Raw genomic sequence first — 25,701 nt, forward strand, 5'->3', positions numbered from 1 at the left:
TTTCGAATGAACTATTTTCATATACAAACCACTCCAAAAAGACCATGAATCCAAAAAACTCAGGGTTTGGATTAAAACCCCAAAATTTTACATACCACACGGACCATTTTTGCAATTTTGTCGAGAAGATATAATATGTAAATTGAATATATCAATCTAGTAATCTGCAATCATACTAAAATCCCATCAAATTGGGTTATTAAAGTCAAAATGGTTTTTGACTTTTAAAATGGTTTATTTTTTGGTGTATTTAGAACCCCCTTAGAAAACCAATCATAAGAATCCTATTTAATTACATTTGACTTAAACCATAACCCTATACTTTTCTTAAAAAAATACTTTTGTGATAAAAAAAAAAACTAACCCAAAAGCTAACTAAATCGAGAAAAATGTGACCAACCCGACCCATGGTCCATCGATATGAATAAATACTCCAAAAATATTCCGTCTGCTATTTCTCTACTCCATCGTTGTAATCATCTTCTTCACTTTCACCAATTTTTGTTTGCAATTACCAAGCTCTGTTTCTGGATCACAGTTGAGAGCGTTCTCACAATTTCCTAATTCATGGCTTCAGCGGTCGATTCCGCCATTCAGAAACTCGCCACCGTTCAACTCAATGAACTCTCCACATCTTCATCTCCTAATCTCCAAAAAAACCTCTCGATTCTATCTCCCGAACAGGTATGTGTATGTGTATGTGTGTCTGTATAAAATGAAGTCGCACGGGATTGATTTTACCTTTTTGAGGTATGTGCAGATAGAGCTCGGAAAGATGTTGTTGGAGACTGGGCAGGTTCATTTGTTTGAGAATTGGCCTGATCCTGGTGTTGATGATGATGATAAAAAAGCTCTGCTTGCTCAGGTAATTTTACTTGCTGCTAGAGCTTTTGAATCAGGCAATTAATTTAGATCGCTTCTATATGTTATCCCTTTGATGGCCCATCTCCATTGACATCGGTATCGTGTAATCACATCTTCATTACCCTAAATTGGAAATATTATATTAAAAGTATATCAGATCCTAGCTTTTTGATGCTTATGCAAAGGATCGAAACAATTTTTGCTGCTGTTTGTATCCTAGAATGACATTTGCTTAGTTCTTTTAGATAGATCTGCTTAATTCAAGCTACCCTGGAGGTTTGGCATCATATATCAAGACTGCCAGAGAACTCTTGGCAGATTCAAAGGCTGGAAGGAACCCATTTGATGGCTTCACACCTTCTGTAAGTTACTACTACACCCCATCTTTTGATATCAACCACTGCAACTTAGCCTTTTGTTTTCTTGATTATCTGCATTGTTAAGTTTCTCTCATTATGAACATTCAATATAAATAAGGTCTCTATTTTTGAAGGTTCCATCAGGTGAAGTCCTCACTTGTGGTGATGATAACTTCATTCAATATGAAGAAAGTGGTGTGAAGCAGATACAAAATGCTGCATTTGTTCTTGTTGCAGGAGGGCTTGGGGAACGTCTTGGATACAAAGGAATAAAGGTTTTCACATCATTTTATCAATACTAATATCAAAACATTTGTTTATTTGACTTAATGCTATATAGTAAAATTAGCACCATATCACAGGTAGCGCTTCCCATGGAAACAACTACAGGAACTTGTTTCTTACAACATTACATCGAGTCGATATTATCCTTATCAAAAGCTAGCTACAAGCATGCTCAAGGTTCTTCTTTTTTCACTTTTTGTATCATCCAACAACTAGTTCATTATTTTCTGATAGCTTCATGCCATCATTACTTCTGAACTGTAGGTGAATGCCAAAGAGACGTACCTCTTGTGATAATGACATCAGATGATACACATGGACATACATTACAACTCTTAGAATCAAATTCTTATTTTGGAATGAAACCTACACAAGTCAAACTTTTAAAACAGGTAATTTTTTTTTCCACCATTGACACTCATTACAATCTACAGCAGTCAAGATGGTGTTGAATGTTAATAATTCACCTTAATCATATTACAGGAAAAGGTTGCTTGCTTGGCTGATAATGATGCTAGGCTTGCTTTAGACCTAAACAATAAATACAAAATACAGGTGAGATTTTAAAAGTTATACAAATTGATCCCTTTGGCTTTTCATAATATCATAATCTGTTGTTTTCTTATTAGACAAAACCTCATGGCCATGGTGATGTTCATGCTCTTCTTTATTCCAGTGGTCTTCTTAAAGAATGGTGTGTAAATCTTTTACTTTATTTGTGTCCTATATAATCTTTTCATTTTGCAATTATAGCTTAAACTATAAGTGCCAATGTTAACCCTCTTGATCCAAGTTATAAAGCCACTGTTACTTTTTTTTTTTTTTTTTTTTGCAGGAAAGATGCTGGTTTGAGATGGGTCTTATTTTTTCAAGATACAAATGGACTTCTTTTTAAGGTTCATCAAAATCTTAGCATAATTACTTCATGTAGGAAAAAAGTTTAAATAAAATTTTATTTGTTCCCATTTTTTAGGCGATTCCTGCAGCATTAGGAGTTAGTGTCACTAAAGAATACCATGTTAATTCTCTTGCTGTTCCTCGAAAGGCCAAAGAAGCCATTGGAGGCATTACAAAGCTTACTCATACAGATGGTAAATTGTGTTGACTAGTGACTACATTTTTATTTTTATTTTTATATTTATATTCATTGTTGTCTAAATAATATGATATTAGGTAGGGAAATGGTGATTAATGTAGAATACAATCAGCTTGATCCTCTCCTTAGAGCAACAGGTCATCCTGATGGTGATGTCAATTGTGAAACTGGCTTTTCTCCATACCCTGGAAATATAAACCAAGTATAATTCTAGATTCTCATCTGATTTTGACTTTTTTTTTTTTTTTTTTTTTTTTTTTTTTTTTTTAATTATCATCATAAAGTCTTGTTTTTTAAATAATTATGTTTCATTGCAGTTAATTCTTGAACTTGGCCCTTACATTGATGAGCTCTCAAAAACCGGTGGTGCCATAAAGGAGTTTATTAACCCCAAGTAATTTTTCTCTCTTATTTTTAAATCTCCTAATAATTTTTGTCTCAAATACTAATCTGTATATTTTGCATTGAAGATACAAAGATTCAACGAAAACTGAATTCAAATCCTCCACAAGATTGGAATGTATGATGCAAGATTATCCTAAAACATTGCCTCCATCTGCTAGGGTTGGATTCACAGTAAGTAAAACTTCTTCTTCCAGTTTAAGATATCTTTAAACAACTTAAGATTTTTTTCCAAATTTTTAATCACTTTTTAGGTGACAGACATATGGCTTGCTTATGCACCTGTAAAGAACAATCCTGAAGATGCTGCAAAGGTACTAAATTAAAAAATATATTTCAATTCTCAATGTGGATATAAATAACTAATTTAGAAATCACTAAATTAAAGGTACCTAAAGGAAATCCATATCACAGTGCTACTTCTGGAGAAACAGCAATTTATCGAGCAAACAGCATGATTTTAAGAAAGGTTAGCAAAAAATTTAAAACTGTTCCTATAACATATATATATATATATATATATATATATATATATATATATATATATATATATATATATATATATATATATATATATATCTTATTTATAATTTATAATTAGTTCCAGTTTCTTATGTGTTTATTTATATATATATATATAGGCAGGTGTGAAGGTAGATGATCCAGTTACACAAGTCTTTAATGGTCAAGAAGTGGAAGTGTGGTCACGTGTTGTGTGGAAACCAAAGTGGGCTGTTACATTTTCTGATGTTAAAAGCAAAGTGAAAGGAGACAATTCTGTTTCTCAAAAATCTACATTGGTTATAAAAGGTCAGAATGTTGTTATTGAAGATCTTAAGTTGGATGGAGCTCTTATTGTTGATTCTGTCGATGAAGCTGAGGTAAAGTTTTAATTGAAAAAGTTTCAAGTCTTGAGGCGTAATATATTAATGGTTAAATGTGTGAAATTTTAGGTGAAAGTGGGAGGTTCTGTGTTAAACAATGGGTGGATGATTGAGAGTGTTGATAAAGATTGTGTTGAATTGCCTGAGGAAGTGAGGATTAGAGGTTTTAAGATAAACAAAAAGGAGCAGTTGGAAGAATTCTATGGTGAAAGTGGAAATTTTTGCTTGAAGCCATGAATTTTATGATTGTGATATCGTGTTGTATGTTTTATTTTGGTTTTTAGCCCAATTGGAACTCTATTTGGTTTCGAGTTGCAACTGCAACACATGTATCGATGATGTATAATTTGATTCTTGAATTATACTCTTCAACAATTTGTTATTTGGTAATTATATTTTAAGCATTTGTGGATAAAATGTGATATCACTACGCTTAAAACTTGAAAGAGCTCAACAAATAACAAACGCAGTAAGCATTAAAGATAAAAGTCTTGGAAATAACAAAAAAACAATCTTAAAAAGATCATAAGCATAAAAACAAAAGCCAACAACTGCAAAATGAGAGAAAAACAGGGGCACACCTAATCACCATATGCAGCGATTTGATCAATCACGTTTGCCACAACTTCTTTAGAGTCCCTAAGCAACTGTATACTTCTGTTCAACTTGTCCCGTTTTCCTGCCAACATCGGTGCCTCCTCCAACATCCGCTCAATACCACCACCATGTGGCGACATTAACTCCTCCAGTATCTCCACCTCCATGTCCCTGTTAACTAGATTCTGAATGCTAAAAAGCATATGAAGAGCCATACAATCCACCATTCTTCTCAACACGATCTTCCAATAAGCAATCATTCTCATCTTCATATCAAATGCTTGTTTCACCACATCAACACCATACTTTCTCAGATGCTCCACCTCATAGCTCAACCACTCGATGTTAATCTTCCCTGACTTTGATTGACCAATTATAGCTTCCAGGAAAGCTTGTTCATGACTCATCAGCTTCTGCCAAATTAGTGTATACTCTGGATTACAAGTATAATCTGTCATCTTCTCCATCTCTACCATCTCAGTCACTCTGTTAACAGAAGCCACCTTAATCTTTGCCATCAAATTATGTGCACATCTTCTCATTGAAGATTGTAGTGGAGGGTAATTCTCGGAATGACGCAACAAGACACTGATCAAAACATCTTCAATATAATGCCACAAATTTCCCACGAATTCAACAGGCATCCGAGAAATCCCATTTACCTTTCTGTTGAGTATGGTGAGAAAAGCTGCTCGAGGAAGAAAGTTGGGTAGTCCAATCCCTTTAGCTTCTTCCAGAACTCTGATTTCTTCCATCAAGAAAAACCCATTTCCTTCATTGTCAGCGGTGGCTTGAAGTTTGACGAAGTACTCATTCAACATTTCTGATAGACGAGCAGTTCCATGCATGGATTTAACATCCGGGTACTCCTCAAACTCGCCTCTAATCAAGATCTTTCTCAACGATTCTTTAACAGAACCGATGATTCTCATGAACGCCGTCATGGCTTCTGCTACAGAGGTCATCTTCCGAGGTAACTTGTTTAATTGATCGACATACCCTGTAAGTTTCTCGTTGATCTTTGTGACGATATCCGGAAGACACTTTGATATGATTGTCGATTGAATCTCGACCAACTTTTCAGCCAAAACAGGGACTCCGACCATGGACTTATCAACCAACGACAGTAGAGGATGTATCTCGAACAGCTTCGCTTCCTTGATCCTAGCTTCCTCATAACTCTCCTTACCCACTCTATTCCTGACACAGATATACCCGAGGCCAACGTTTACATCATTCGATGTCACCTTTTCTAAAAGACCTTCGGGGTTTTTATCAGCTTTCGTAACAACAGCAAGCGTCCTTTGTCCAGTTACGTCGACACGTTGAGACATCCTTATGGATTCACAGGTGGAAAAGTCAACGGAGGCAGATAGCACATTCAAAATGATGCTCTCTTCCGGAGTTATGTATTCCGTGATAATGGCTGATATTTGATCGTATATGTCTTCGGGTTGACCGTGAACAGGAACTCCGGTTATTCCGGGCAAATCAACCATGGTAAGATCAGGGACACCTCTCTTTTTCAGGATCAGTGTAAGCGGAGTATGTGATATGCCTTTCCCATTTCCAGCAATCTCATCCGTCGCTGCAATAATATCCTCTTCGATGCGAGTTTCATCAGTAACAACACTTTTATTGTTGTACTCCAAATGGAGCTGAGGGTGAGGGTCTGAATGATGCTGTAGCCTCATGATCAATGGGACTCTGGTGCAAATGCCTTGTGCACGAGGGAGGCTGATTCGAGCAAGTGACTCAAGCACACTGGATTTCCCAGACGATTGGTCACCAACAACAACGATGGTCGGGAGTTGGATCCCTTCTTGCATCACCTTAAGATGACGGAGGTTATCAACGCAGTTAAGCAAGGGTCGGATTCGATCATCGTATTTGGATACAAGTGGTGTATGATGAAGGTCGAGAGTACCAGACGCTCCTTCGTCAACCATGGAAGAGTAGTCATCGTCACTGTCAGATGAGCTGTAGTTCCTTCTCTTGGACGCACTTTTAGATGCACTGCTCTTGGTGGCTGTTAGGGCCATGTTAATTAGAGAAACTGAGAAAGAGATGGATGATTGATTTACAGAAAACATGAATGTAGATTGCTTATTTATAGGTAAAGAATCGCAACCGCGGGTGGATGAGACGACTAAGAGTCTAAGATCAAGCGCTTCCCCTTCCTACTAGCTAGTAAAGTACTATTAATACTACCATTGAATTCTTCATAATGGTTCGTTTAATATGATCGTTAATTAATTATATCGAATGGAAGGGCAGTTTCAGTTATATATATACGTGAATAGAGAGTTCATGCAGCGCCTTTTGGTGAAGATCATCAAGAGCATTTATGACCAATAATAATCGCTCGTATATGTATGTATGTATATAGTAGCATAACGAAAAAAAATTAAACCAGTAGATGATAAACAGAATGTGCGAGATGAAAAATGATTGGACGTTGTCTAAAAAACATACACCAAAAATTTAACAAGACGGTTATCAAAAAATATGAACCCAAAATAGGATTTTAACTGCAACCTGAGAAAAGAAATAACACATCTATTAAAATGTTAGAAATTATAAATTATAATAGTTATTATCACGGAATACAATTCACAAAATAAAGTACAAAATAATTAGTTTCAAGTTAAATATTTATTTCAAATGACCCCCATATCTAAAGCACCCGCAATCAGCCGGATCGAGCCCGGAAGTTGAGTGGGTGCATAGTTGACCGTTGACCAATTGAAAATAATAATTTTTTTTTTTATGAAAAAGTAGAATAACATTAAAAGCTTCAACTAAATGTTATTTTACAGTTGAAATCTACGAGGACACATAGCTAAGAAACATTTGATAATATTTTCATTTGTAATCTTTGAAAATCCTTCTCTTTCAACCGCACAAATGATACAATCATTTAGAAAATCATCCGAAATCCGATTCCGCAAATCCGACTTTACAAGCTTCATCGCAGAAAAACATTTCTCCACTGTTGCGGTTGCAACCGGCAAAACCAATGACAATTTCACTAAACGATAAATCAAAAGAAAGAACCGATGCATCTTGGTTTCCACCATCACTTTAGCAAGGTCGGATATGTTCTTCAAAGTTGCAAATCTTCCATCTTGTTGCATATGATTGGGGTAAACCGAAAGTTCATTTGAATATCCAACCTATCTTTATAGCTAAAATCATGTGGATAGAAATCGATCAACTTCCGTAACTTTGATGAATCAAAATCACAAAATGAATCATGTGGATTCAAACCCGTCATACAAATAAGCAATTCGGAGTTTTTACTTCATTAAAACGATCACTGAACTCTTGAATTTGCATATCCAAAACCATGTTAAAACAAAAAATCTCGTAATAACGATGATTGGAGATATCGGTATAATGTCTTCGGGCTCTTGGGTTAACATAAACTTCTTCCATGTTCAACATTTCGAATGCCATTTTTCTCACAAAAAGAGGTGATATCCAATATAAGTGCATCAAACCTATCATTTCTCATTTTTTTAACGTTGGAGTGGTTGATTTCAACAAACTTATAGCATTCACGATATTTTGATCATTTCTTTGTAGAGCTTGCGATAAAATGTTTGTAATCCCCAAAATTTTCAATATCAACTGCAAGTGGAATACAAAATCAAATGATCGAAGATATATTCGAAGACCACTTGCTTGACGTTGACTAAAACTATTAAGGCCTTCATCTTCAACATATTCAAGAACATCGGTAACAGATGAAAATAAACCAACCAAACGTGATAGAGTTTTGTAATGAGAATTCCAACGTGTATCTCCGGCTCTAGTAAGAGAAAGTTCTTGGTTTAATCCACTTCCAGTTTCAATTTTACCACGACCGATGGATTCTTCTAATTTATCTTTTTGACTTTCGCGCATCATATATGTACTTTTACAAGAAGCACACACAACATTCATTAGAACATATACCATATCAAAAAAGACTCCAACATTTTGATGTTTTTTTGCAACTGCCACAATGACTAGTTGAAGTTGGTGAGCAAAGCAATGAACATAATATGCAGACGTATTTTCTCTCATGATTAAATATTTTAAACCATTAAAGTTCTCACTCATATTACTTGCTCCATCATACCCTTGACCCCTAATCTTCGTCAAACTCAATCTATATTCAGAAATAAAGAGTCAATAGCATATTTTAAAGACAATGCAGATGTATCCTTCACATGAACAAGACCAATAAACCGTTCTTTAGCAATCCCACATGTAACATATCGTAAAACCACAACCATTTGTTCCTTTTTAGATATATCGCTGGACTCGTCAATTTCTTCAAAAAATGATTTAAGTACTTCTTGTGCAAAACAATGAGCAATGTCTTTTTGAATACATGGAGCCACCATTTGATTGTTCCCCAGAGCATTTTGTAACGTAACTTTCCGTACATTCTCATTTTGATCCCGAACCAAATTCAATACTTCTAAAAAATTTCCTCTAAAAAGAGACATTTCAGACTCATCGTAACCACGAAAAGGCAATGCACATTTTAATAAACATCTAGAAGTATCAATGAAAGCATTTAATCGGATTCGATGTTCATTCCTTATAGCATCATTTTTCTTATGAAGAATAGTGGCAATAGATTGATTTTGTCTCATCAAATCTTCACATTTTTTAAGTGCTATGGAATGGGAACTAGTGAAATTACCTTCATGAGTTTTAAGTCTTTCCGGTTTATTCCAACAACTAAAACCTTCTGTTACAAAAGCAGCACTGCCACCACTTTTACTTGTCACGTCTTTAAATAAATAACAACACAAACAAAAGGCTTCATTTTTTTTTATTATACTCCAACCCTTTACTATATTGACCATGATCAAACTAAGCTGGATTGAAACATCTTGTCCTACCTCCTATCTTTTTTGTTGGAAATGTATGATCACATGGTTGATAAGGTCCTCTAATCAAACATTTGCACCTTATTTCATCTTTTTGATTAGGGTGATAATCTGAATTTTTTTTTTCTATCAGATGGATCCCAAGGAGTTTCACTCAAATCAATTTCAATCGGAACCGATGGAATAGAGCTAGATTAAGGAATTTCATTGGAAGCAATCCCGGATGAAAATGCATCATCAATTGATATCCGTCTTTTCAGATATCTTTCCATTTATCTGTTAATAGAAATTTACAATTTATAATTTATTGATATAATAAAACTCAGTTGGCAATCTATTATATTTAACTATGAAACAAATCAAATTCATAATGCATACAGGGGACAAACAAATGAAACTATATATTATTTAAGGTTTTTTTTTTCTGCTAACAATAACAAAACAAGTTATGGATCCACTCACTGATCCCAAAACAAAAATTAAAAATGTCCAATTACACTTACTGCCGACATTGTTTGAATTTACCCACAAAAATCCAAAAATTCACAATACAACCAAATATTAATTGATTTCAATAAAAAAATAAGAGTAACAATTCCATAAACCAACATAGAAGCTTTTAAACCAACAAAAATCAATTTCCTCTAATAAAATCAAAGTATATTTAAAGGTAGTGATTTACTGAGAGAGAGAGAGAGAGAGAGAGAGAGAGAGAGAGAGAGAACAAGGGAAGCGAAGGTTGGAAGTCGGAGGCACACTCAGGCAGTCGGCATCTGACTCCGGCGACAATATCCTTTCTGATCTCCGGCAGAGTCGGAATATGATTTGGTGGACTGTGTGTGTCGCTAGGTTAAAAAGAAAGAAGAAGATCCATTAAAAAACTGAAGAAGGAAACGAGTTTGGGTATTCAAGGGAAGCATTGTTGGGTGCCATCTAAAGTCAGGGGGGTACCTTTATAAAAAAAATTAATATTGAAAAATATAAATTAAGTAGGGTCTACACACCCCACTTCTTCTACATTGCCTCCACCACTGCCTGCAATTTGGTGCTATATATAAAACTATAAAAGAATTGAGATTGTTCTATCAAGATAAAGTTGTTTATATGTCATTATCCTTATATGATATTTGTTAGTTTGTTTTTAGATAATTGTCAATTCAAAACCTTGTATAAAAGGTTCAGTAGGCTTACATTGTACGTATTGAGTTTTTCAATCAATAATACAAAACACTTTTCTGCTATAAAATAATATATTGTATCAGAGTGTCTGATCCACTAAAGAAAGTACCAGCTCGCCGATGATCATGACAGGAGAAAAGGGAGAAGCAAGCAAGAAGAATGAAGACACCATTGATGCTAACTCGCCCTACTACATCCATCTGCCTGATTACCCAAAACAAATGCAGGTAAACGATGTGTTGAATGACAACAACTTCAATGAATGGAAACCGGAGATAATGAATTTTTTATTCGCAAATAACAAGGTAGGATTGATCCATGGATCAATCAAGAAACGAGAAGCTACGTTTCCCATGTACATGGCATGGATGCGAGTTGATGCCATAGTCAAGGATTGGCTAATGAAAACCATGGAAAAGGATATTCAAACCAGTGTGAGGTATGTAAACACCTCAACTATGGATAATGTTCTATCATCTCATCCTCGGCTCCCAAGTCCACTTCGACACCTTGCGGTGCAACCACCACACCTTCACCAGCTCTACAACCTTGTTCCTTAAGGTTTTCGTCTTCCGATCTATAATTGTCATCGGTCTCTCAATTTAATTCAGGTGGTTATCCACCTAAATATCCTCCAATGGTACAACTGCGGAATCATCCACTAAACACTTCCGCAGCTAAGAGACGTGAAATGTGCTATGAATCCGACTGAGCTCGGCTGGAAGGTCTAGACGATACGCAACCCGGCCCACCTGAGCCAAAACTCTCAAGAGACTAATATACACGGGCCCCAACTTGCCCTGTTTCCTGAATCACATGACACCTTTCCAAGGTGAAACCTTCAGGGTAACCATATCTCCCACCTGAAATTCCAATTCCGACCAACGTCTGTCAACATACCTCTTCTGCCGATTATGAGCTATCTGGAGCCTGCTCCGAACCTGCTGAATCAACTCAATGGTTTTAAGTACCACCTCAGTACTCCCCATAACTCTCTGATCGACCTCACCCCCAACAAATCGGGGTCATGCACTTCCTCCGGTAGAGCATCTCAAAAAGAGGTCGATCAATGCTAGCATGATAATTGTTGTTATACAAAAACTTCTCTAACGGAAGATACGTATCCCAACTCCCATCAAAATCTAATACGTATGCATGCATCATATCCTCAAGGGTCTGAATAGTTCGCTCACTCTAACCATCAGTTTGCAGATGAAATACTATACTAAAATGGAGACGAGTGCCCAACTCGTCATGAAACCACTTCCGAAACCTGGAAGTAAAGCGAACATCCCTGTCTGAAACCACTGATATCGACACCCCATGACGTGCCACCACCTCCCTAATATAAATCTTAGCCAACTTCTCTGCATAAATACTCTCCCGAATCCGAATGAGGTGTACATTCTTGGTCAATCGATCTACGCTGACCCAAATCGAACCTACTCCGTGCACAGTCTTGGGAAGCTTCGTGATAAAATCCAGAGTGATGTTTTCTCATTTCCATACGGGAATCTCCAACGGTTGCATCTTGCCATGAGGATGTTAATGCTCAGCCTTGACCTTCTTGCAAGTTAGACACTGCTCGAGATACTATGCCATATCCTGCAGCATGGCTACCAATAATCAGGACGAACATCTCTATACATCTTCATCGCCCCGAGGTGAATGAAGAACCTCGACTTGTGGGCCTCCTTTATCAGAACCTGGTGTACACCGCCCGCATACAAAACCCAAATCCGTCGAATCAGAGTTAATAATCCACGGCTATCATAGTCGAAGGAAGTCACTTGAACCATAATGCGCTCACTCTTCCAATGCTCTTCCTTCATACCCTTTACCTGAGCCTCACGAATTCGCTCCAACAATAGAGTAATCACGGTCATCCTAAAAAATATATTTCTGATCGGAGCCTCGACCGTCTTGCAGATGAGAGCATCGGCCACCACATTAGCCTTCCCTGGGTGATAAAGGATCTCACAATCATAATCTTTCACCATATCTAACCATTGATGCTGCCTTATGTTCATATTCGGCTGACCCATTAGATACCTCAAGCTCTTGTGATATGTGTAAATAATACAACGAACCCCATAGAGGTAATGCCGCCAAATCTTGAGGGCGAAAACCATGGCCCTCAAATCCAAATCATGTGTCGGATAATTCGCCTCATGAGGCTTCAGCTGCCTCGAAGCGTAAGTAATCATACGACCCGCTACATCAAAATTACCCCCAAATCGGAGATCGAAGCATCAAAATCAACCACGAAGTCAATAACACCCTCTGACAGGGTCAGAATCGATGTCTCACACAACCGTTGTCAAAGAGTCTCAAAAGTTGCCTGCTACTCAGACCCCTAACAAAATGTCACCGAATTCTTGGTAAGTCGGGTCAATAGAACAACGATCTTGGAGAAATCCTGGATGAATCTCTGATAATAACTAACCAGACCAAGAAAACTATGAATCTCAGATGGAGACCTCGGAACCTCCCACTACATCACGACCTCGACCTTGTCCAGATCAACCAAAATACCCTTTTGGTTGACTAGGTGCCCTAGAAATTACACCTCGCGCAACCAGAACTCGCACTTAGAGAACTTTGCGAAAAGTCTCTCCCTCCTCAAAGTCTCCAACACTTCCCTCAAGTGCTCCTCATGATGTTCCTAAGTTTTGGAATAAACCAAAATATCATCAATAAATACTATCACAGACCGAACCATCATCGGTCTTCACGCGCGATTCATAAGATCCATGAATGCGGCTAAAGCATTGGTGAGCCCAAAAGGCATCACCACGAACTCTTAATGAATATATTGAGTCTGTAAAGCTGTCTTCTACGCATCCTCATCCCTGACCCGCATCTGATGGTATCCCGATCACAAATCAATCTTGGAAAACCAAGATGCACCCTGAAGCTGGTCGGAATGATCATCAATCCTTGGAAGGGAATAACGGTTCTTCATTGTTACTCCCGGTAGTCAATACACATACGATGAGACTTGTCATTCTTCTTCACAAACAGAATCGGTGCTCACCAAGGTGAACTGCTCGGTCTAATAAATCCCTTGTCTAACAGCTCCTGCAGTTGTATAGACAAATCCTGCATCTCAGGAGGAGCCAACCAATAAGGTGCTTTGACTATCGGAACCGCACCTAGAACCAGATCAATCCTAAACTTCACCTGCCTCTATGGAGGCACCCTGGGCACATCATCCCGGTAATCCTCCAGGAAAACATCTGGGTAATCCAGGAATACATCCGAGTAATCCAGCACAATCGACACATCATCCATGGTCGCCTTACCCTTATCCCGAGTATCCATGGCATATGCGACAAAACCCGACCAACCCTGATGAAGATAGCGCCTGTCCCTCACTGCAGAACACAAAATTGGCCCACGCTACAGTCTCTCACCATGAATCACTAACTCTCCCCTATTTGGGGTCCGAACCCGAACTAAATACTGCTCACAGTCGATCACTGCACCATTAGGGCTCAACCATTCCATACCCACGATAAACTTGTTCGTTGTTGGGTTTTGTATACTATAACATCATATGGTGCACATATAACCCTAAATACTTTGGATCTATGTTTTCTCTAATTATACATGCAATATTGTTTCCAAAGCATTAAGCCTACAACTAGCATACAATCGACATAAACAACATTAAAATGAGTTATAGAATTACCTTTTGTTGTAGCTTGTAGTTTTGGCCTTTAAGAACTTAGCACCTCAAGTGTGATGCCTCAAATAGTTCACAAAGACCATGAACAAATGAGGACTTTTGAGAGAGAATATCCTTGCATAAAATCGACTCAAATGAACTCTTAGAACATATGTAGTGTCCGATTTTAGCTATAGGGTAACATATATATATATATATATATATATATATATATATATATATATATATATATATATATATATATATAGGATTCTAAGAGTCATGGTTAAACTTTAATCCATACCCTTGGGCTTATTATCCATGATCCATGATCCATATGGACTAACTCAAGTTATGGATTCTATTATAAACTTAGTCCATCATGTATCATAAGCCCAAACAACATATATATATATATATATATATATATATATATATATATATATATATATATATATATATATACAAGGTTGTAAAAATCGTTTGACAGTAGCTCGACGGTCGACTGGTGTTAAATGATTAATCGGTCTTGGCGGGGATTAATCGATGATTAATCGGGGACCATAAATTATTAATAAAATATTAAAATAAATTAAATATTAATAGATCTTAAGAAAAATAAGTACTTCTATCACAACTGGAAATTTTGTGTTATGTAATCTATACACTCAAGTTAATGTGAATCCAAAACTTAAGAACATGATTGACACCTACTATTATGACATCAAAAACTCCAATCAAAGGCATCATACAAGTACTACAAATAGTCATCAAACAATTGGAGACCCTAGAAGTCCTTGTTTAAGTCCATTTTGGACTAGGACTTCGTTATTGGATCCAAATGGACCAATAAGCTTCCAATTAGACTATCATGGGCTTAGAACCGTAATTGGGCTCTAATTGGACTCACATTAATTAATTTCAACATTTTGGGCCATATTGGGCCTAGAATGAAATGAATTAAAAGCTTTGATCCATGAATAACCTAAACTAGTCCAACAAAAATGTAAAAGTCATATCACAGTCTTTTAGGTTAAAACACACCCAAACAAACTCTAATATTGGGCTTAGGGGCAAAAAGCCCAAATTTTTCCTTTTCCATTCAAAACTCTCGGCCCAAGGCCCAAACCCAAGAGGAGATGAAGAGAGTTGACTTTCAAGTGACACCTCACTATTACCTCATGGTTATCCATGCATTATATCTCATATACCCATGCATACATCACCTCAAAGTTCATTCCTTCTTCCCTCTCCCTCACTTACGGCCGAAACACACACACACATACACAAATATCTCTCAAACTCTCTCAAGAACACTCAAGAACATATCCTCCCTCTCCACTCAAAAATCTCGAGATTTAGGAAGCTTTCAAGAGGATATTTCCACAAACTCTTCATCTAAGGTAAGGTTATGTTTGGATCTATTACTTAGAGTCTTTGTTTATCAAAATCTCTTCATAATCCATGCAACAATCGTGATCTTACATCCTAGAAGCACATCAAACTCGAGATCTACCAAGGAAAGGTGCTAAGGCCGAAAAATCACTTCATTTTCTTCTCTCTTTTCCTCAAAAACCGAAAGCTTCAAACAAGGTGAGCTTCATACCCCCTATTTTATGTTTTTATGAGTTTTTTTTTTTGGGGGGGGGGGGATACAAGTGAAAGTGTAGATCTATATGTGTTTTGTATGCTTTGTATGATTTCCATGCTTATATGTGTGCTTTTGTGAGTTATAATGTTGGATTTAGCCATAAAACCCCTCAAAACCGAGATATATCTTATGTTAAATGATTTTAGCCTCTACTATATTTCTACATACTAAGTGTTTCTAGAAAAATAGCTAAGTGGTTTAGTAATAATTCCTTTGGGCTAAAAACACAATTTTTGGACCTAAAATGTGAAAAATACAAAATTAAGGGCCCAAATTGACATATCACGAATTCTGATGGATAAGGTGTGTCAAAACAGTTTCAATAAAACCATTTCTGGAAATATACTCATTTAGAGAATTAAAAACATAAATTTCAAGCTTAATGGGCTAAAAATAACATTTTCGGCCCAATGAGGCCCATTATGCGAAATTTTCTGTTTTGGAGGGCCAAAACTGTGTTTTTCTGTAAAACAGTGGACTATAAGTGTTCCAAGTCCTTTTCAAAGGTTTAAAATGCTTTTTAAATTTAAAAAGGACCAAAGTTGCAAAATTTTTACAATTTGGGCCAAAATTGTCAAAATTGCGAAAAAGAAGGGTTATAACCGAGAAAACTGAAGTTTCAGGGACTTAAGTTGTTTCTATGAAAAATATGCTGAAAAAATATTAATTTCAATAATTTTTGGTGTTAAAATGTCAAGAAAATTGATTTAAGGACCAAATCGGAAAGTATTTAAATAAAGGGTTGAAAAAGTAAATTTTACAAACAATGAGGGGCTGAAAACAGAAAACTTTCAAGGCTAATTCAATACATGCAATTTGACCAAATGATGGCACCGCGACTATCGATGAAATACAATACATTACAACACCAAAAGTCGTTGTTAAACGAATTGGTTCGGTCTCGAACCAATAAAAATCCGAAACTACTAACACGACGACACTATGACACTACGACACTACGATTCATACTAATAACGTTTGGGAATTCAATATACATGCGAGTGTGCACAGACGTCTACGCACCATCTTTGGGCCCCAAAAGTGTAAAATCTTGTTTGTTGAGCCTAGCTAGCCCAATGACCTGATCTTATGGCCCAAAGACCTCTATCTTACGAAGTGTTGGGTTTTACCGATCCGACACAACGTAAAAGGACTTTCAATGGCTTGTATACTACTGGTCCCCAAGGGTACTTTGGTATTGCTAGTAAAGTCTACATTTTTATGCGAGGCGGGTCTGGGACCCCTCGTACCTTTTTATCCCCAACCGGCTAATGGAGTCATCGAGGCCTTCGTGTCCTCTTTCTCTTCGGATGTGGGACTACACGTAGTCAGGGCGGTTGGATAACGTGATTAGTACGGACGACGCCTACGGGATCGTTAGTATTGCTATAGACTAGTCGTTTGTGTAACGCGTGTTTGTAGCAAATAATCATGCTCAAAAATAATCCAACGTCGCCTGGTATTGATAACTTCACGCGTTGCAATGGTTTCAATGTAAATTCATGTAATTCAAAGAATTAGGAAAACATCGGGTTTTCCTAGGGGTTTTCAATACATACGGATTCGGAATGCATACAATTTTAATGAACAATTTTTTTACAAGTATAGAAACAAACAAGCATACCTATGGATCTTCACACCTTTTTTACTATACTATTTTCAGAAAATATCGGATTTTCTGGTGGTTTTCAAACAATACAAAACATTGGATTTCAAACACTACTTATGAACTCACCAACATTTCATATGTTGACGTTTTTCAAAATACTTGTATTCTCAGGGAACCAGTGAATCAAAGGAAATCATTTTCAGTGATGGCTTGCAGTTTATTTATGTACGAAACGAACAATTTATTTTTGGGAATGTAATGTTTAAACAATGTACTTCATGTAAACTTTACTGGTTGTACTATATTAATGCATGGTGACGAATGTTGTTACGTTTCATATATATACAATGTTATGGTATTCAATTGAGTCACGACAGCCCCCGGACGTTTCCGCCGTCTGGTTCGGGGGTGTGACAACTTCAAAATTAGAAAATAAGAAAAGTTGTAATTTGGAAATACGAAAATACGAACATTTTGGTATAATATTTGAAATTTTGAAATTTGGAGTAAAAAAAGAAAGTTGGTTTTTTGAATTTAAAAAAAAAAAAAATTTTTTTTGACCTTTATTTGACTTTCTTTCGATTTTTTGACTTTTTTGACTTTTGTTGACCGATTAATCCCGCCAAACCCGATTAATCCTAAATTTTCGATTAATGCCCTATTCCTCGACGGTTGGAGAACGTCAAACGATTAATCTACGATTAATACCGATTTCTGCAACCATGATATATATATATATATATATATATATATATATATATATATATATATATATATATATATATATATATATATATAACTAATTTACACAATTAGCCCTCTTTAATCTAATTAATCTCTTTTGATCAATGAATTAGTTCTTGATCAATAATAATTAAATCATATGATTTCGTATTAATATATTAGAACTTATAATATATTAATAAATCACAAATAATCTCTTCTTAAAAGTCTATCCTATCAAATTGCTCTGATGAAGGCAACCCTAATGAACCATGCTACTTTCGGGTAAAGTACATACCAATTATAGTTATGGGGCTTAGACACCTAACACAACATTCTCCCACTTGGATAAATTTAATAACTATTATTGCAAGTATGACTCCACAACCCGACTAGCAATCGTAGCTCGTAAAAGTTGTTATCGACTCCAAAACCCGACTAACAATCGTATTCAACAAGTTCTCTCTCCCCCCCTTCCCCCTCCACCCCCATAGTTGATAATGTTATTTGATTTTTATATATGCGGTGTAATTATAGAAGTAAAAATGATGTCAGAAGATGGGTCAATTGGAGTATTTCGTCTTTTGCTCATTTATCTTGTAATCGGTTTGAAATTATTTTTTATAGTCAAGGGCAATATAGGAAAGTTACTATATTTTGGTTTAGTTTTATCTTGTATGTAGGTATTAGAGTTCGAGTAGGTTTCTAATCCAATCATTATATACTTATAAAGCTTGTATTTTTTCTTGAACCACGTTCATTTTAAACTCCTATGCATTTTTTCCTTTCACCACATTTATTTGAAACTCCCATGACTTTTTAATTTTTTTCTAATAATTATTATAAGTTGGTTAATAATATTAAATAAATATAAAATCTAAAGTGTAATCATATATAAACTAAATTTCAATATTAAAAAAATATATTTTCTTCTACTTATAAAGTTTGCTTTTAACTTTTAACATATTATATTTAATTTAATAGGTCTAATATGTTGTATGTAAACCATTATCATTTTAAACCTATAATTTTTGATCAATTTGTATAAAATACTTAAATTGTTAATTTAAATATAACATTACAAGATCAACTTAAATATAAAATTTAGTTAAATTTAAACAACCCAAAGATTTTTTTTAAATAGTTAAAAGTGATAAATTGTAGTGTCTTTCTAATAATGATTATAAATTGGTTAATAAGGTTAAATAAGTATCAAACCTAAAGTGTAATAAAAAATAAATTAAATTTCAATATTAAAATAATATTTCTACTTCTACTTATAAAGTTATGTCTTTAACTTTTACCATATTATACTTAATTTATTAGATTTAATATGTTCTTGTATGTAAACCATTATCAGTTTAAAGCTACAACTTTTGAACTGTATGGACAAAATACTTAAATTGTTAATTTAAATATAACATTACACGATCAACTTCAATCTAAATTTCAGTTCCACTTAAAAAAACCCAAATAATATTTTGTGAATAGTGACAAATGATAAATTGTAGTGCTAAATGCAAAAACTAAATGATAATATCAATTTAACTAAAATATTTCCTAAAGATATTTTTATAATTATTAAAAGTTTTGAAATAAGTAGCTTAAAATAACTTACAATAACAATAGTTAAAAATAACTCTATATAAATGATAATATTGTTACCTTTAAAATCAAAAAAAAAAAATGTTTGATGTTTTAAATAATTACACTAATAGAAATTAAAACGTTAAACAAATAAATTTTAAAAATGAATTAACAATAACAACAACTATAAATAATATTAAACTATATATTATATTTAATTTCATGAATAGCCCACAGGTAAAGATCATTCATAAGATTGAGATTATGCAGTTTTAATACATGTATATATTATCATATAATTCAAAATAATCAATATAGTATATCAACTTAGTATAAGAGTTATTATATCAAATTTAACAACGACATTATTGTTATATTTAAAAAAACATATATTTATAAAGATTTCAACTATATAGATGCTTCTGCGCAACGCGCGGACATTCATCTAGTTAGTATATATAGATGTAATAGTTTTAACTTTAAATTAGCAAGTCAATAATTTCTTTTTCTGTTTTGTTATTCGTTTCTCCCTAGCACACAAGAAATTGTTTTAGCTTTAGTTTCTTACATGCCTGCGTTTTTAGCTCCTAATAATGGATATCTTTTCGCATTAACATATTTCTCGCCGAAAAAAAAACCCGGAATATAGTGATATCAAATTTGTGGGTGATGCAACATGAAAACGTTGACTTTCATATATATGTGAAAGTGATCATAATTATCGAGATATGATTTTATTTCGAGCACTATGTTATAGTGGGAAAAAAACAGCCATTTAATTATCATGTGGTTTAAACAGAGAAATTTATCATTCCCCTTAATGGATTTGTTTATGCTTTTATGTACCTTCTTTAAACAACAAAATTTTAGTTTGGTTCCACATACTCGAAATCCTTTCTGCCTCATTCATAGACTTTGCTCAAAAAACAATTAAAACTAAAAGATAACGCATATCCGTTTCCTATCAGGGGAAGATCATTGATCCGGTTTATGTCTAGACCTCTTGAGAATTACTGAATTCATCCCTTTGACTCTTTGAATATTTCCTAGGCTAGCATAAGTAGTTATTGAAGCACACTAGCAACCAAGAAAAAGAAAATCAGGTTCCACCTACATTTGTTCATATAAAATATGACGCCTCTCAATATCAAGGAATGCATTATGAGGACATGAGATTGCAAAACCCATTTATTTCACATAATCATGTACAAAATGCATTTTTCAATACTGTTTAAATCACAACCAACCTTAATTACATGACAAAGACAATGTATAACTACATTATTGAGGCATCTGGGATCCGGATGTGGGCTTTAGACAGTCACCTTATGAACATGTGCGAGGTTTTGACGTTCTCTGAACTAGAGATCACTATTAATAACAGTCAATTGTATATATCTTGGGATATGCTCTAAAGGTCAAGTTAGTCGTGAGCTGAGTTAGGAGAGAGAGTATGAAGATGAGATTGTGGTACACACGTAAAAGCAAAATAAATAAGATAGTTGCTTAATTAGATTAATGGGCGTGTTTGCTACAAATTGAATTTTTTTTTGATTTTTTAACTTTTAGATTTAAAAAAAAAATTGAAAGAAAATCTAAGTTCCACAATAAAAGCTTTCAGATTTTATTTTAAAAATAAAACTCATAAACCAAAAGGCATTTCAAATAGCTTTTGGTTTTTATATAATTTTGCACTTTTTAAAAACTATTAGCTATGATTGTCGAATACTTTTACAAAAAAAAAAAAAAAAAAAAAAAAAAAAAAAAAAAAAAAAAAAAACCTACTGCTTCTAACTACCAATTAGTGTTGTCTAACATACTTATTATATAAATCGTTCGGATAAAATCAGTCTCCAATTATTATTTCAAGAATTTTTTAGCATGTTTTTCGTATGAGAAAACATCTACATAGAACTACGAAATGAGTTTCTAACGAGATTTCTAAAGTGGATATCTTATTATAATCATACTTCCTTAAATAAGGGATTATAATAATAGAGTTCGAAAATTATAATGAAGTTGTAGTTATTTATGTTATCCCTGAAAAAGATTTATTTTATAATATTGGGTTATAAAATATGGTTGTTGGTACATATCTCTATTCTATAAATTTGATATTTTAGAAATGTAATATTCATATCACATAATGGATAATTTTGCACGAATCAGCAAATTTATCGGCGAAAAGACTCGAGTTATAAAATAGATTTCATAAATATTAAAAAAAAATAATAAAAAAAAATAAAAATAAAAAAAAATAAAAAAAAACTTTGCTACTTACTTATCTTAATTTTAAAAAAACTTTATAAGATGGATAAAACGCAAGTTGACAATCGTAAAAACTTTATAAGTTGGACGTCTAGATTTTTATAAGACCAAGATATATTTAAAATATTTTAAACGAAAATATAGATTGTGAACTCGATTTTATTATTTTAATAGTTTATCACGTTAGTTTAGGAAAATTGGTCTCTACGTTCTACATTGAATTATTTTTTTCGTAATCTTTTCTCAATCTAATTATTATATTAGTTAGAGTAAATTACACGAATGGTCCCTATGGTTTGGGGTAATTTGCGCGTTCGGTCCCTAACTTATTTTTTTAACTCGGAAGGTCCTTACTGATTATTTTTATTACGTGTTTGGTCCCTATTGTTTGTTTTTGTTACAAGCTTGGTCCCCATCATACCTAAAAAAACTATTATTTAAATAAGAAAAAATAATAGGGTACGTAAGGTAAGGTGAGAAGGGTGAGATTAGAGGTGTTTTTATTTAAATAAATTAAAAAATAAAGGGAAAATAGACTTTTTATGTAAGACAGGGATCAAGCGCGTAACAAAAACAAACAGTAGGGACCTTCCGAGTTAAAAAAATAAATTAGGGATCAAACGCGCAAATTACCTAAACCATAGGAACCATTTGTGTAATTTACTCTATTAGTTAATTGGGATTTTGTAATATGTACTTTAAGAGCATATATAAAAAGTATTAATTAATGATAAATATTACTATAATTAAATATAAAATACATTAATTATAAGGAATATTATCTTAATTAAATATGACATGCATTAATAATCTACATAATAAACATATTTTGAATTTAATTATGTAATATTTTTCATAATTAATACTTTTTATACGTGCTCTTAGAGCACATATTAGTTAATTTATCGTAATTACGTACTAATGTATTTAATTAGACTATAAATCATAAAAACACTTCCACAAAATTATATATATTTATTTCTATAATACTTTCCAAATATAAAATAAAATATACGAGTATTAAATAGATGATCCAAACAGCCCTACAACCGAACCCATGTAAATCTTAAAACAATATCCTTTCTATATATATCTCTGTAACTCCCACTCTTCGCTACTCACTCACACTTTCCGCCTTTCATCCCAAAATATTCCTAAAACATGGGGGAAGCGCCTTCAACCACCACCTCCGGTTCCGTCGCCGGCAGCGCCACAAATCTGCCGTTTGCCGTCCATGTAATCCGCGGCCGCTGGTTCTCACTTTTCGCTTCTTTCTTAGTCATGACCGGAGCCGGAGCGACTTACCTCTTCGGCGTCTACTCAAAAGACATCAAATCCTCCCTTGGTTACGATCAAACCACCCTCAACCTCTTAGGCTTCTTCAAAGACCTTGGTGCCAACGTCGGTGTTCTCTCCGGCCTAATTGCGGAGGTCACTCCGACATGGTTCGTGCTCTTACTCGGCTCTGCGTTGAATTTTGGTGGTTACTTCATGATATGGTTGGCTGTCACGAACAGAATCGCGAAACCTAAAGTCTGGCAGATGTGTTTATACATTTGCATCGGAGCGAATTCACAGAACTTTGCGAACACCGGAGCGTTGGTGACAACCGTCTGTAATTTTCCGGAAAGCAGGGGAGTTGTTCTGGGATTGTTGAAAGGTTTCACAGGATTAAGTGGAGCCATCATGACTCAAATCTACTTGGCTATTTATGGGAACGATTCGAAATCGTTAATCCTGCTGATTGCCTGGCTCCCGGCGGCGATTTCTGTGGTGTTTGTGTACACGATCCGAGCGATGACCCTGGTGAGACAACCGAATGAGCTCCGAATCTTCTACCGTTTCTTATGCGTCTCGATTTTTCTAGCATTGTTCATAATGGGGATGACGATTGCTCAGAATATTGTGACGTTTTCACGAAGGGCTTACGCTGGTAGTGCTTCTGTGGTAATTTTCGTACTCTTTGTCCCCCTTTTTATTGCCATTAAAGAGGAATTGAACCTCTGGGTGAGAAACAAACACCAACCAGTTATCGTTCCCGAGGTTAAAATCGAGAATATGAATCAGAATAATGAACATCAATCCACAAATCCCACATCATTGGAACTGGATAATCCAAATCCAAAACCAAAAGCGAAAACATCTTGTTTTGCTAATGTGTTCTTGAATAAGCCTGAAAGAGGAGAAGATTACAGTATTCTTCAAGCACTTTTAAGCACAGACATGTTAATTCTGTTTGTTGCGACTTTTTGTGGGCTTGGAACAAGCTTAACCGCAGTAGACAATTTAGGTCAAATCGGCGAATCTTTAGGTTACCCTACAAAGACGATAAAATCATTCGTTTCCCTTTTAAGTATCTGGAATTACTTCGGCCGGATCTTCGCCGGATTCGTATCGGAAATCCTTCTGGTGAAATACAAATTCCCAAGAACACTAATGTTCACACTTGTACTCTTCCTCTCCTGCGGCGGCCTCCTCCTGATTGCTTTTCCGATTCCGGGATCCGTCTACGTCGCCTCCATCATCATCGGATTCTCATTTGGGGCACAACTGCCCTTAATCTTCGCCATCATTTCAGAGCTTTTCGGATTGAAATACTACTCAACATTGTTCAATTGCGGGCAATTGGGAAGCCCATTGGGATCTTACATCTTGAATGTTAGGGTTACAGGGCCATTGTACGATCGAGAAGCATTGAAGGAGCTTGCGAAGAAAGGGTTAGATAGGTCAGCAGTTAAAGAGTTGGTTTGCATGGGCAACCATTGTTACAGGTCGTCTTTTATCATATTGGCTTGCGTTTGTTGCTTTGGTGGTTTATCTTCGTTGATTTTGGTGATCAGAACTCGAAAGTTCTACAATGGAGATATTTACAAGAAGTTCAGAGACGAAGCTCAGATCATCGCCACATAAGCAGTTTAAGAACATTCCGAAATTTGTTTGTAATCAAATCATCTTTTGAGTATGTAACTACGAATGATATAGTAATTATAAAGTGAAAAATATATCCATTTTCTTTTACACATTAATTTCATGTGATATGTATCCTTTTCATGACAGAGTGTAATATTTATTTATAGTGAAAACAAGATTAGTCCTTTTAGAATTAGTTATCTGATTATAATTATGTAATCCCTCATGATATTTTTTAGTCTTCATTAAAGTATTCTAATATCTTTTTTATTTGGAAACGATTACATATCTTTTAAATCTTGCTCATAAATTATTTTTTCATGCGTGACATGACCTACACCCTCGATCATTTAGGGATTCTCTTCAAAATCTTGGTTAAAATCGTTATAATTTTATATAATAAATTAATATAAAAAATTATTATTTTATAAATAATGTTAATAACATAGTTATTTTTTAGTATTATCAAATTTTAACTTTATAATTTTGTTTTAATCGTAATAAACAAATATTCAATTAGTTGTATATAATTTAACGTATTATAAGTTTGAAAAAAAGACGAAAACGAATCGAATAGTGATGTTATTTGGCAATTAAATACTAAATAGTCTAGTCCTAAAAGCAGGGCAAAGGTTATCCGTGACCCGAGGGATATTTATGACCTTTTGCAAATAAATAGTAATAGTACTTTTTGACTTATATACTGATGCTGTGGAGGGTTGTACCTG

General features: G+C 34.7%; 4 protein-coding genes and 1 pseudogene across 4 annotated transcripts; 3 read left to right on the forward strand and 2 right to left on the reverse strand.

Moving 5' to 3' along the window:
* Positions 1 to 440: 440 nt before the first annotated feature.
* USP (UDP-sugar pyrophosphorylase) lies at positions 441 to 4,307 on the forward strand. Its single transcript, XM_078981166.1, has 17 exons — positions 441 to 684; positions 761 to 865; positions 1,110 to 1,226; positions 1,358 to 1,498; positions 1,586 to 1,685; positions 1,773 to 1,900; positions 1,992 to 2,063; positions 2,138 to 2,202; positions 2,344 to 2,404; positions 2,482 to 2,599; positions 2,682 to 2,806; positions 2,922 to 2,998; positions 3,075 to 3,180; positions 3,261 to 3,320; positions 3,395 to 3,475; positions 3,648 to 3,887; positions 3,960 to 4,307. Exons 1-17 carry the CDS (start codon positions 568 to 570, stop codon positions 4,125 to 4,127), a joined length of 1,881 nt encoding a protein of 626 aa, XP_078837292.1. The 5' UTR covers positions 441 to 567; the 3' UTR covers positions 4,128 to 4,307.
* A 38-nt stretch (positions 4,308 to 4,345) lies between these two features.
* DRP4C (Dynamin related protein 4C) lies at positions 4,346 to 6,529 on the reverse strand. Its single transcript, XM_078978688.1, has one exon. It carries the CDS (start codon positions 6,527 to 6,529, stop codon positions 4,472 to 4,474), a length of 2,058 nt encoding a protein of 685 aa, XP_078834814.1. The 3' UTR covers positions 4,346 to 4,471.
* A 1,064-nt stretch (positions 6,530 to 7,593) lies between these two features.
* On the reverse strand, positions 7,594 to 9,352 carry LOC145030299 (uncharacterized; annotated as a pseudogene).
* Positions 9,353 to 10,680: 1,328 nt separating this feature from the next.
* LOC145030301 (uncharacterized) lies at positions 10,681 to 11,115 on the forward strand. Its single transcript, XM_078978689.1, has one exon. The coding sequence runs from the start codon at positions 10,681 to 10,683 to the stop codon at positions 11,113 to 11,115; it is 435 nt and encodes a 144-aa protein (XP_078834815.1).
* Positions 11,116 to 23,161: 12,046 nt separating this feature from the next.
* On the forward strand, positions 23,162 to 25,089 carry LOC145032386 (protein NUCLEAR FUSION DEFECTIVE 4-like). The gene has a single exon (XM_078981167.1). It carries the CDS (start codon positions 23,225 to 23,227, stop codon positions 24,971 to 24,973), a length of 1,749 nt encoding a protein of 582 aa, XP_078837293.1. The 5' UTR covers positions 23,162 to 23,224; the 3' UTR covers positions 24,974 to 25,089.
* Positions 25,090 to 25,701: the final 612 nt, after the last annotated feature.

This window comes from Lactuca saligna, chromosome 2 (assembly GCF_052625555.1).
Source record: "Lactuca saligna cultivar CGN05327 chromosome 2, ASM5262555v1, whole genome shotgun sequence".
In the NCBI taxonomy this organism is placed as follows: Eukaryota; Viridiplantae; Streptophyta; class Magnoliopsida; order Asterales; family Asteraceae; genus Lactuca; species Lactuca saligna.

What these genes read in the sequence shown, in the direction of transcription:
- DRP4C (XM_078978688.1), bottom strand. Translation starts at nt 6,529, where the DNA reads ATGGCCCTAACAGCCACCAAGAGCAGTGCATCTAAAAGTGCGTCCAAG.
- USP (XM_078981166.1), top strand. Translation starts at nt 568, where the DNA reads ATGGCTTCAGCGGTCGATTCCGCCATTCAGAAACTCGCCACCGTTCAA. An exon ending in TTGGATACAAAGGAATAAAG is followed by an intron (nt 1,499 to 1,585) that starts GTTTTCACATCA and finishes ACCATATCACAG; the next exon opens with GTAGCGCTTCCCATGGAAAC. An exon ending in ACAATAAATACAAAATACAG is followed by an intron (nt 2,064 to 2,137) that starts GTGAGATTTTAA and finishes TTTTCTTATTAG; the next exon opens with ACAAAACCTCATGGCCATGG.
- LOC145032386 (XM_078981167.1), top strand. Translation starts at nt 23,225, where the DNA reads ATGGGGGAAGCGCCTTCAACCACCACCTCCGGTTCCGTCGCCGGCAGC.
- LOC145030301 (XM_078978689.1), top strand. Translation starts at nt 10,681, where the DNA reads ATGACAGGAGAAAAGGGAGAAGCAAGCAAGAAGAATGAAGACACCATT.